This window comes from Pantherophis guttatus, chromosome 2, assembly GCF_059756535.1.
Source record: "Pantherophis guttatus breed Tessera chromosome 2, ASM5975653v1, whole genome shotgun sequence".
Classification (NCBI taxonomy): Eukaryota; Metazoa; Chordata; class Lepidosauria; order Squamata; family Colubridae; genus Pantherophis; species Pantherophis guttatus.
Window position 1 is genome coordinate 21031491 of NC_142064.1, and position 12633 is coordinate 21044123.

General features: G+C 44.1%; 1 protein-coding gene across 6 annotated transcripts in view; it reads right to left on the reverse strand.

The window, feature by feature from the left end:
• Positions 1-8151: 8151 nt before the first annotated feature.
• The window catches only part of PRLR (prolactin receptor), a 176972-nt gene continuing 172490 nt past the window's right edge, over positions 8152-12633 (reverse strand). For all 6 annotated transcript variants that reach the window (XM_087888217.1, XM_087888214.1, XM_087888215.1 and 3 more), the window contains 2 exons: positions 12128-12197; positions 8152-9291 (listed from right to left, as the gene is read on the reverse strand). In XM_087888217.1, coding sequence (XP_087744343.1) covers positions 8269-9291; positions 12128-12197 — 1093 coding nt within the window. In that variant the 3' untranslated portion in view covers positions 8152-8268. The remainder of the gene's footprint in view (positions 9292-12127; positions 12198-12633) is intronic.

The window sequence follows — 12633 nt, forward strand, 5'->3', positions numbered from 1 at the left end:
TTGGGGTGAAGTACCATCAATACGCTGATGACACCCAGCTGTACATCTCCACCCCAGACCACCCCAATGATGCCCTCGAGGTGATGTCCTGGTGCCTGGAGGCCGTACGGATCTGGATGGGGAGGAACAGACTCAGGCTCAACCCATCCAAGACCGAGTGGCTGTGGTTTCCGACGTCCCGATATAGTCAGTTGGCGCCATCTCTGACTATTGGGGGCGAGTCGTTGGCCCCCACAGATAGGGTTCACAACTTGGGCGTCCTCCTGGACTCGCGGCTGTCTTTAGAAGAGCATATGGCGGCCGTGGCCAGGAGGACTTTTTATCAGGTTCGCCTGATTTGCCAGTTGCGTCCCTTTCTGGATCGGGACTCGTTACGCACGGTCACTCACGCCCTTGTCACCTCACGCCTGGATTATTGCAATGCTCTCTACATGGGGCTCCCCTTGAGGAGCACCCGGAGGCTCCAATTGGTCCAGAATGCAGCCGCGCGGGTGGTGACGGGAGCGATGTGGCGCTCCCATGTGACCCCCCTCCTGCGCGAGCTGCACTGGTTCCCAGTGGTCTTCCGGGTGCGCTTCAAGGTTTTGGTTACCACCTTTAGAGCGCTCCATGGCTCAGGACCAGGGTACTTACGAGACCGCCTTCTGCCACCAGTAGCCTCTCACCGACCAGTTCGCTCCCATAGAAAGGGGCTCCTCAGGGTGCCATTGGCCAAACAATGTCGACTGGCGGCCCCCAGAGGGAGAGCCTTCTCTGTGGGGGCACCTGCCATCTGGAACGAGCTCCCCCCGGAGATACGGAGGATCCAAGACTTACGCATCTTCCGCCGCGCCCTAAAAACGTTTTTATTCCAACAGGCTGGTCTGGCCTAACTCTCCCTTTTAAATTGGCTTTTAAATTGGGTTTTAAATGTTTTTTAGATGAATTGGATGTTTTTAATTTTTTGAGCCTAAATTATTTAATCTGTTTTTAATAGTTTTTAACTTTTGTATGTCTTTGTATTTTATTTTGGCTGTTCACCGCCCTGAGTCCTTCGGGAGTAGGGCGGTATACAAATATGATAAATAAATAAATAAATAAATAAACTTCTTCCATTATTACATTTTAAAGTCTTACATGTTATTTATTTATATGTAGCAAATATAATGATTATCAGTTCAGTAGCACTTTGGATACAACTGACAAATTTTTGTTCAGACGCTTTTTCCATTTATAACAATTATTGAATGATATAAACAACATAAATTAACAAAAGTGACATAAACTTAGCTTTGATGGATATAGTGGACTTAACAGAATCGTTCCATATATTAAATAAAGTTTTCTTTGTACTTGAAAACATGCACAATCTTGTGAAATGGTAAGACAAGAGCGAATGCATATTTTTATAACCTTTCTTAATATACACCAGGGGTGAAATCCAGCAGGTTCTGACAGGTTCTGGAGAACCGGTAGCGGACATTTTGAACAGTTTGGAGAACCGGTAGCGGAAATTTTGAGTAGTTTGGAGAACCGACAAATACCACCTCTGCCTGGCCCCAGAGTGGGGTAGGAATGGAGATTTTGCAGTTCCCTTCCCCTGGAGTGGGGAGGGAATGGAGATTTTGCAATATCCTTCCTCTAGAGTGGGGAGGGAATGGAGATTTTGCACTTTCCTTCCCCTGGAGTGGGGTGGGAATGGAGATTTTACACTATTCTTCCCCTGCCACGCCCACCAAGCCATACCACACCCAAGCCATGCCCACAGAACCAGTAGTAAAAAAATTTGGATTTCACCACTGATATACACCACATAATAGTTCATATTAATGCAGGAATTAACAACTGGATACAAATGACTTTTTGAAATTCTCCACAAAAACATGTCAGCAGAGAAGGTAGGTAGGTGATTTCCAAGGGAAGGAGGCATCCTTCAACAATTTCTTGTTGGTCAGACTCGCTTTTACCAGTGACAATATCAGTAAGCAGAAAATTCTAATGGTAGATGTTCTTTCATGCTGTGTTGCTTTTAGGCTTAATTAAATTATGGATAGCCAGGGAGGCTATTCAGGGAGGATTGTGCAATGCAAGATAGGATATCTCTGACCAAATTCAAGGCAAGCACACCACCTTCCAACCAGGAGAATTTCTCCAAAATCATCCTTGGAATTAATGTCTAAAACAAAATTTCTTTTGTCACACTGAATCAGGAAAAAAAAGATTTGCAGGAAAAAAAAAGAGCACAGTAGGATAGGAACATCTGTAACTTGCATTTGGGCCTTGATAAACCATGGCTAGTTAATTCATGAGGGGATGCAGTGGCTCAGTGGCTAAAACGCTGAGCTTGTCAATCAGAAAGGTCGGCAGTTCAGCGGTTCGAATCCCTAGTGCCGCGTAACGGGTGAGCTCCCGTTACTTGTCCCAGCTTCTGCCAACCTAGCAGTTTGAAAGCACATCAAAAATGCAAGTAGAAAAATAGGGACCACCTTTGGTGGGAAGGTAACAGCGTTCCGTGCGCCTTTGGCGTTTAGTCATGCCGGCCACATGACCACGGAGACGTCTTCGGACAGCGCTTCAGCTTTGAAATGCTTCGGCTTTGAAATGGAGATGAGCACCGCCCCCTAGAGTTGGGAACGACTAGCACATATGTGCCAGGGAAACCTTTACCTTTTAGTTAACGTATAGCAGTCTTCCCAAGCTAGCGCCTTCCAGAAACACTGGACCCAAAGCTTGGAGAGATGTAGCCTACACAAGCAACTGCCTGACCCCAGCTGGCTGGGAATTTAAGAGAATTGCAGTCCTGGTCCACTGTATAGCAGGAGATAATCAGGCTGGGACTACCTCTTCCTTCTCTGCCAAGAGCCGAGTCCCACCAGCATGCATAATAAGATAAAGGAACAATGCTGGACTACCCCAAACCCCCACTTATTTCTATCATCTCTTATGCAAGCTTTTCTAATGCCTTCTTCAGGCCAAAATGGTTAATTGAACTACACCATTACAAAACTGCTGGCATGTTTACAGCTAGAACTTTCATTCTTGAACTTCTGACTCCCATGGAGAATACATGCTTCTTGGCACAAAGAGACCCTCACAGGAGAGAGGCACCGTTTATCCCTCTTCTTCAAGCTTGCGTGCTTTGCATTCAAATGGCTTCAGAATTCAACACCGTTGCTGGAAACTTTTCCCACCCCGATATAGCTGGGAATTGCCAGCCCACACAGTGAACCACAAAAGCCAAAGACCTCATAAATATAACCGGGTGCAAATTCAGATCTATTCTAACAGTTACCTTTTATTATAAAACATTGTAACGTCATCTGGTTTTGTTTTTCCTGCTTTGCTTGCAAAGGCAAAAAATAAAATAGACAATAAAACTCTGGATAAATATATATAGCTCTGGGAAGTTAGAAAATAAATATTTAGAGTAGCAAAACAATCTGCAAAAGTACACAGGGGCTATATTAAAGTAGCTTTTTTTTATTATGTACAGTAAGGCAGTATATGAAATTGAGTCAAACTCTAAGTTAGAGTGACGCAGAAGTGAGCTAGTTTAAATCTCCTCTTTCCTTCATAGGTTGGAATTCGAAAATCGTTTATTTTGCAAGTGCTCTCAGTACCAAGGTAGATTTTTGCAATGAGCTCAATCAAAAAGGAATTCAAGAACCCTACACACTGAAGCCATATACAAGAGGCACAATTTTCTCCCTCTCCCTAGTTAGGTATATTTTAATAGCTTAGAATGAGGTAAGTTTTTAAACGTTTATAAAAATAGGACTTTTTTTTTAATTAGGAAAAAAAAAGCAGAGAAATAACAACCCCCCCTCCTTTTCTGAGCTTCTAAACTGTGTTAACGTACATAGCAGCATGTGGCATAAATTTGCAAATTTTCACTAGCAGCGTATCACAGAACCCGCATGAGTAACAACAGAATACAATCATGCAGCGTGTGATGGGCGTCCATTTTCTGTCATGGAATTCAGGGATTTGTTTGTTGTTAAGTGTCATATTTATTCTACTGAAGCAATAGGAAAGCATCCTGCTTTTGGCTGGCCAAAGAACTACCCAACGTAGGCATCCACAATGAATTCCCCGCACAGTGCCATGGGCCTCCTATTACAGGTAGTCCTCGACTTACAACAGCTCATTTAGTGACCGTTCAAAGTTACAACGGCACTGAAAAAAGTGACTTATGACCATTTTTCACACTTACGACCGTTGCAGCATCCCCATGGTCAGGTGATCAACATTCAGCTGCTTGACAGCTGTTCATATTTATGTCAGTGGCTGCATCCCAGGGTCACATGATCCCCCTTTTACGATCTTCCAAGCGAAGTCAATGCAGAATCCGGATTCCCTTCACTCACCGTGTTGCGGACGGTGAGGGAAAAAAATGAAGCATTGACTTCCGACTTCCTCCGTTGCAGTAAAATAAGGCATTAGCATCAAACCGCAACCTTTTGTTTTTCCATAATAATATAAACTAGCCATTTCTATAATGATCTACCAACCTAATCGATAAAACCCAAAATCAAAGTTTCATTCTTTTCCACTTCAAGCACGAAGTTCAGAAGCGGCCTCCAAAAGTTACTTATATGGTTTTCTTTAATCAAAATGGTCGTTTTTGCCATTTCAGCTAAGTCCATCAGCTTCTGCAGCCATTCATCCATGGTAGGAGTCAAAGTGTCCTTCCATTTTTGTGTGTATAATAATCTTGCTGCTGTCAACATATATATCAGAGGTCTTCAAACTTGGCAGCTTTAAGACTTATGGATTTCAACTCCCAGAATTCTCCAGCCAGCAATGCTCTGATATATAGTGTCAAAGTTCCTTTCCTCACTTCCCCTCTTCCATGGCTTTCCAATTTACTTTCGTATTTTGTATTTTATTTTACCTTATAACTCAATAAAAAATGTTAAATTAAGAAATTGATTCACTTAACCACCGTGGCAAGAAAAGGCGTAAAATGGGGCAAAACTCACTTAACAAATGTCTCACTCTGCAACATAAATTTTGGGCTCCATTGTGGTCGTAACGCGAGGACTACCAGTACTTACACCGTTCCTTGAAATGGTTTAATGCTTCTTCCACCGAGCACTTCATTGGGCAATGAAACGTCCGCAAGAAAACAACCAAACTCAGAGAGCACCAAGGAACCCACTGTTTACATTTCCAATTGTGACCCAGATCTGTGCTTTTATATTGCTCTGCTGAGCTACGGGCAAATATACCTATGGCACAGTGGTGGGTTGGCCCCTGGCTCAGACCAGTTCGCAAGAACTGGTAGTAAAACTGGCGGGAGGCCCCGCCCACCGCCCTGGATGACATCATCAGTAATCTGTGAAGTGAATGTACGCGCACGCGAGCGAAGTGAGTGTACGTACACGATCCCATTGTGAACCAGTAGTAAAGTAGAACCCACCCCTGCTATGGCACCCAGCCATAGTTACCCATACCTCAGCAGATATAAAGACAGAGCTGGTGTGGCCTAGAGGTGGAGCTCTTGCCTCACAATCAGGAGGTTGTGAGTTCGATCCTAGGTAGAGGTACATGTAGGGTCTCCTGCTTGGGCAGGGGGTTGGACTAGATGACCTGCAAGGTCCCTTCCAACTCTGTTAATCTGTTTTATCTAGGTCAGGGGTCAGCAATCTTAAACACTCAAAGAGCCATTTGGACCCGTTTCCCACAGAAAACACCGGGAGCCACAAAACCCTTCCCATGCCTGACTATTCCCTGAGCGTCCAAAAAACTAGCATATGTAGTTAAATTAAACTTTGTTTTCTTCTGAAACTTTTCTTGTCTTGGATTCATCCATGGTTGGCCTACCGGGGTCGAAAAGCTCAATAAATTGCGTGCTGGTGGGTGTCGCACATTGGCGGTTGTGACACATATTTTGAGCGACGGGGAGCCGAAAAAGAGCCACACATGCGGCTCCAGAGCCGCGGATTGTTGACCCCTGATCTAGGTTACTGTGGGAAATATAAATGGCAGAGTCCTTGGTGCTGTCTGCTTTTGGTTGTTTTCTTGCGGACGTTTCATTACCCAAACTAGGTAACATAATCAATGCTAGTTGATGCTAAAAAGGAGAATATTTGTAGCTCATGGTTCAAGCGAGTGGTCCTTGGTGTTCTGTGAAGTTGGTTGTTTTCTTGCGGACGTTTCATTGCCCAAACTAGGTAACATTCATCAGTGCTAGACTAGCGTGTTTGGGTAATGAAACATCTGAAGAAAACCACCAAACTCAGAGAACACCAAGGATCCCTCATTTCAACCCTGGAACCAGGGGTGAAATCCAGCAGGTTCTGATAGGTTCTGGAGAACCGGTAGAGGAGATTTTGAGTAGTTCAGAGAACCGGTAAATATCACCTCTGGCTGGCCCCAGAGTGGGGTGGGAATGGGGATTTTTCAGTATCCTTCCCCTGGAGTGGGGTGGGAGTGGGGATTTTGCAGTATCCTTCTCCCAGGAGTGGGGTGGGAATGGAGATTTTGCAGTATCCTTCCCCCAGGAATGGAGAGGAAATGGGAATTTTGCAGTATCCTTCCCCTGTAGTGGGGTGGGAATGGAGATTTTGCAGTATTCTTCCCCTGTAGTGGGGTGGGAATGGAGATTTTGCAGTATCCTTCCCCTGGAGTGGGGTGGGAATGGAGATTTTGCAGTATCCTTCCCCTGGAGAGGGAATGGGGATATTGCAGTATCCTTCCCCTGGAGTGGGGTGGGAATGGAGATTTTGCAGTATCCTTCCCCTGGAGTGGAAATGGGGATTTTGCAGTATCCTTCCCCTGGAGTGGGGTGGGAATGGAGATTTTGCAGTATCCTTCCCCTGGAGAGGGAATGGGGATATTGCAGTATCCTTCCCCTGGAGTGGGGTGGGAATGGAGATTTTGCAGTATCCTTCCCTTGGAGTGGAAATGGGGATTTTGCAGTATCCTTCCCCTGGAGTGGGGTGGGAATGGAGATTTTGCAGTATCCTTCCCCTGGAGTGGAGAGGGAATGGAGATTTTGCTGTATCCTTCCCCTGGAGTGGGATGGGAATGGAGATTTTGCAGTATCCTTCCCCTGGAGTGGAGAGGGAATGGAGATTTTGCAGTATCCTTCCCCTGGAGTGGGGTGGGAATGGGGATTTTGCAATATCCTTCCCCTGGAGTGGGGTGGGAATGGAGATTTTGCAGTATCCTTCCCCTGGAGTGGGGTGGGAATGGAGATTTTGCAGTATCCTTCCCATGGAGTGGAGAGGGAATGGGGATTTTGCAGTATCCTTCCCCTGGAGTGGAGGGAATGGGGATTTTGCAGTATCCTTCCCCTGGAGTAGGGTGGGAATGGGGATTTTGCAGTATCCTTCCCCTGGAGTGGGGTGGGAATGGAGGTTTTGAGTATCCTTCCCCTGGAGTGGAGAGGAAATGGGGATTTTGCAGTATCCTTCCCCTGGAGCGGAGTAGCAATGGAGATTTTGCAATATCCCTCCCCCAGCAGTGGGGAAGGAATGGTGATTTTACAGTATAGTTCCCCTGGAGTGGGGTGGGAATGGAGATTTTGCAGTATCCTTCCCCTGGAGTGGAGAGGGAATGGGGATTTTGCAGTATCCTTCCCCTGCCATGTCCACCAAGCCACACCACGCCCACCAAGCCACTCCCACAGAACCGGTATTAAAAAAATGTCGATTTCACCACTGACCCTGAACTACAAATATTCCCCTTTTTAAATATATATGGCAGCTACTCAAGGTTCTTTACTGTAATGTCATCAAGTCTTTTGCATCTGGTGGGAATAAAGGTGACCAGGCAGGAAAGACTCCTCTCTCAAATGGTGAGGAGGAGGGATGGGGGTAGAAAAGAGTCACCAGAAATTTGAGAGTGATACAGTCCTGTGGCACTTGAAAAAGAAACACTTTTAAATGCAGGACCTTTGCTCTTGTATGTTTCTTCTACGCGGTGTCAGATGTCATGGCTCAATAAATGAGAAGTAAAAACGGTGGATTGCATATGTGTTGTAGCCTTCACCCCAGGGTGCCCAAACACCGCCTAACCAGAAATTCTTGATACTTCATCATTTTTGATAAGACATATCAGACATAAATGAAATAGGTTGTAGTTTGAAATAAAATCATGACACATACTTTCCCTAAAGTCAGACTTCAACAAAATAATTTTCTTAATCACAAACAGCAAGATGAATTTTTCCCCCCGTGTCTGTTCTTTAATGACCGAATGCAAAGATTTAAACAGATGTAAGCAGTTTTGTGCCAAGAATGTTTATTTTCCTTGCGTCACCTGGGAATTTCAATTTGTTTATTAATGAAAGGCTGGCATGAAGTTATTCGGATCCATGTAATCTAAACCACCAATCTGTATTGTGCACGTGTTGGGAACCGGGAGGCAATAGATCTTGTTTTTCTCCGCCTGGCTTTCCGGATTGGACTCCTTTGGGGGTTCCTGAAAAGTAGGCAAGACCTCCGTTTTGGTCTCTGGTAATAATACCAGAATATGATTAGCTACAACCGTTGAAACCTTGGAGTATTCTTTTGTAGACAGAGGAGGCAGAGGAGCCTTTTCAGTTTTGTCAACACTTTCTTTCTGCTTGGGTAGCACAGCCAGCGCTCCGTCACTTCTGACTTTATGAATCTCTACATAATCCATTGGCTTCGTAGAGGTGAAAGGCAACTGCTCTGGAGAAGCTAACCAGAATGCGTCTTGATTACGCTGAGAGTTTAGAGTTATATTGGCTTCATCCTCCAGTTGGCCCGTTTTTACTTTACTGATCGTCTCAATGGGTTCGGGAAGCTGAGAACAATGCTTTCCTTCCCTTCTCCCCAAAATGGGTGACCTTTTTACATGTGTGGCTTTGAGTATCCTTTTGCAAATCTCTATGGCATCATGAGAGGAATACCTTGGAGTGTGAGAGTGCCCTGGCTGGTCTCCAGGCCATGTCGATGATTTTGGGTTACTACTGGTCAACCGTGGGAGATGCCGTTCAGGCTCTAGTTTTAATGTTTCTGAGAGATTTTTTCTATCAGTGTTCCTTTGAACCTCCTCAGGATCTGGTACTTCTACTGTAGGGGGCAGTTTTCTGGCTTCCTTATATTTCTCTTGCAGTAGAGATGGACTCTCACAGCTTCCCCTTCCTGAATCGGAGTCTATTTCCTGGTGGGCTAGCCTTACATGTTTATTGGGGTGACTCTTTCCATGATTTGGCATTAGCTGCTGATCTTCACTGTCGTCTATCTCCAAAAATTCAATCAGCAGGTCATCAGAGTCTGAAGTTGGAGGAAAACCCTGGCAATCAAGAGCGCTCAGCAATTCTTCAGATTTTCCTGCCTGGAGAAAAACAAAATGCACCCTGGATTACTCTAAAAATGACATATTGCATAAAAATGAGCTGAACACATTTGGACCTACAGCAGAGGAAATACAGATCTTAAAGCGGGTTACATTTTATTAAGCAGGAAAGTGAACGGGATTGTTGATGATGATGACGACCGCACTTCAAAATGTTTATGGGGATAGGATAAAGCTATATTTAATGTTATGTAAAATGTTTAGATATAACAACTGTATCCAGCAGCCGCATCTGGAATTTTAAACAGCCCTGAAGCTACATAGTTTTGCCTCCCTGATACATAAAAAGACAGTAAACTGATATAGAATATGAATTAAATGCCAACATTTATGAGTTATGAGTTATAAGGATCAGAATGAAGAAATAATTTCTTTGAAAGAGATGTTCACGACACATGAGCACGTGTGAAGTACCGTATTTTTCGGACTGTAAAACACACTTTTTTGTCTCCCAAAAGGGGGCGAAAATGCCTGTGCATCTTATGGATCGAATATTGCCTAAGCCCCGCCCACCCACCAACCATTTTATTTGCCTCCGCACACCCTGTTTTCGGGCCTTTTTCTGGCCTGTTTTGGGGGCTTTTTCAGCCCATTTTTCAGAAAAAAACAGTCTAAAAAAACAGGCCGAACCCCCCCCCAAAACATCAAAAACAGGCCAAAAAAAGCCCTGAAAGCAGGCCAAAAAGCACCTCAAAAACGGCCCCCCAAAGCCCCAAAAAAGGGCTGAAAAAAGCCCCGGAAACAGGGCAAAAAAGACTGGAAAAAGGCCAAAAAAAAAAAAAAAAAAAGCCTGAAAAAAGGGAGACCAAAAACTTTTTTGTGGTTTTCCTCTTCTAAATTTAGGTGCGTCTTATAGTCAGGTGTGTCTTATAGTCCGAAAAATACGGCATCTCATTTTGACCTGTTAAAGCAGCTGCATCTTTTTCCAGAGACGTGGGATGCCTCAGAGGTTGCTTTTAAACGTCTCCACAAGCATTTGCCTTCATAGCTGCTTCGTTTCCCATGGAGAAAGTAGCTAATTTTTCATTTAAAAAGGTGCTTGGTACACACTCCTGCACGTTTCAAGGCACCTCTTTTAAAATATTTGTATAGTCCTATAAAACACATGTTATACGTTTGTCTCTTGAAAATGTACAGTGGTTCAATATTGTGATTACCAAGGAGACAAACTGTTGGATTATGGCATAATCTTTATCAAATATTGTATGGAAAATGAGATATGGTAGGCAGAATTTAGACTGCAATCATAATTAAGGACAAGATAAAGCTCTCCATTCATACTCCATGTTCTCACTTCAGAATAGAACTTCTGTACTGGGTCTTTTTCCAAGAAAATCCCACTCAAAGGAAATGTGTTTGTATATGAAAATAGAGAACGCCTCTTTGCTTTTAGTTCAGACAAATCAGTAATTCATTTATTTCTTTATTAAATTTATATATCGCCCATCTTACTGTCAGGTGACTCTGGGGGGGCTTACCATATCATAAAAGCCAAGCTACAAATGTTTAAACTTTAAATGTCAGCAAATATTAGATAAGAATCAGAATACAAATGGGGGTGGGACCGGGGTCTTTTCTTAATCCACTAACAGTCTCCAGAATGGACTGTCCCTTTTTGGGACCCCAGGACAATTGGCAAAGTCAGGTTTTGAAAGCCTTTGTAGGTGGGGGTTGATCTCACCTTAAAGGGCATGTCCCAAAGGTCCTTTTTCAAGAGTCAACTGGACTTTCTGGTTTTCCTTTGAAGACATTGTGCTTCTCATCCAAGAAGTTTCTTCTTGGATGAGAAGTGAAACATCTTCAAAGGAAAACCAGAAAGTCCAGCTGACTCTTGAAAAAGCACCTTTGGGACAACCATGACCTGAATGACTGAGAATCTCCATGGACACTTAAGGGGCATGATGTTGGAGAGGGAGGGAGCCACAGCAGACAAGGCTCTTCACCTGGACCCTGCTAGACAAAATTCTTTGGCTGACAGGATCCACACAGCATGCCCCTTCTGCCAGGGCAAGTGGAGCAGGACAATCCCATTGGGGCGAGAAGGTTCCTCAGTAGCCTGATCCCAGAGCTTCAAAGGGCTTTAAAAGGAATAAACAACCCCTTGAACTGGACCCGGAAGCAGTTCGGCAACCAGTGCAGCTCACGCAACAAAGGTATTACATGGGCTACCCTAGGGTTCCCAAGAACTGTCTTTGTAACTGTATTCTGTGCCAGCTGTAACTTCCAAATATTTTTCAAGGGTAGACCCCAGGGGTGAAATCCAACAGGTTCTAACAGGTTCTGGAGAACCGGTAGCGGAAATTTTGAGTAGTTCGAAGAACCAGCAAATACCACCTCTGGCTGGCCCCAGAGTGGGGTGGGAATGGAGATTTTGCAATATCCTTCCCCCAGGAGTGGGGAGGGAATGGAGATTTTGCAGTATCCTTCCCCTGCCACGCCCACCAAGCCACGCCCAGTAGAGAAAAATTTTGAATTTGTCCCCTGGTAAACCCATGTAGCGTGCATTGCAGTAGTCCAAACGCAAGATAATCAAGCCATGAATGACTGAGCATAGGTATGTCACAATCCAGGAAAGGGCGCAACTGGCACAGAACATGAAGTTGTGCAAAGGGTCTCGGAGAAGGTGATCATAATAATAGCAGAATAGTAACAGCTGAAAAGTTATCCATTTGGAAGGCAAAACATTTCTTGCTTGATGTTCTTTTTTGGTCAAAGAACATGTGACCAAAGTAAAGCAAACGTAAACAAGGTGTGACCAAGCAAAGGATTTTCACATTCTGCTGGTGAAGATCCACACTCTCCTTTAACAGCTCACCTGTAATAATTGAGCATCCAAGCCTTTTATTTTTGGACCTGGAACTGGTGGTAGAAGGCGAGCTATCATCCTGAAATGCAAAAGGAAGACAGATAAAAAATTCTCTTTCCTTCTTATGTTAAAATGATATTTCTGAAGGCAGCTATTGTAATGTGAGTTAATTTCTTTTTCCAGTAGAAATGAACATAAAAATAGCTTTGCTTGTTGGAAAATTTTTAGTAGGGCTTTTCACGGGATATAGGTAGCACTTCAATTGATTTGGTATCAACAGAGCCCAGGAGGAGACTCTAGACATTGGAGGAGTTGTTATTCTACTTCCATCATCATCATCATCATCATCATCATCATCATCATCATCATCATCATCATCCTTTGGATAAGACTTTTTGATGCAAGCAGGCACCTGTATATGATGCTTTACACCAGTGTTTTCCAATCCTGATAACGTTAAGATGGGTTGTTCCACTCCTACAACTCCCTAGCCATACTGGAGTCGATCTTCACAC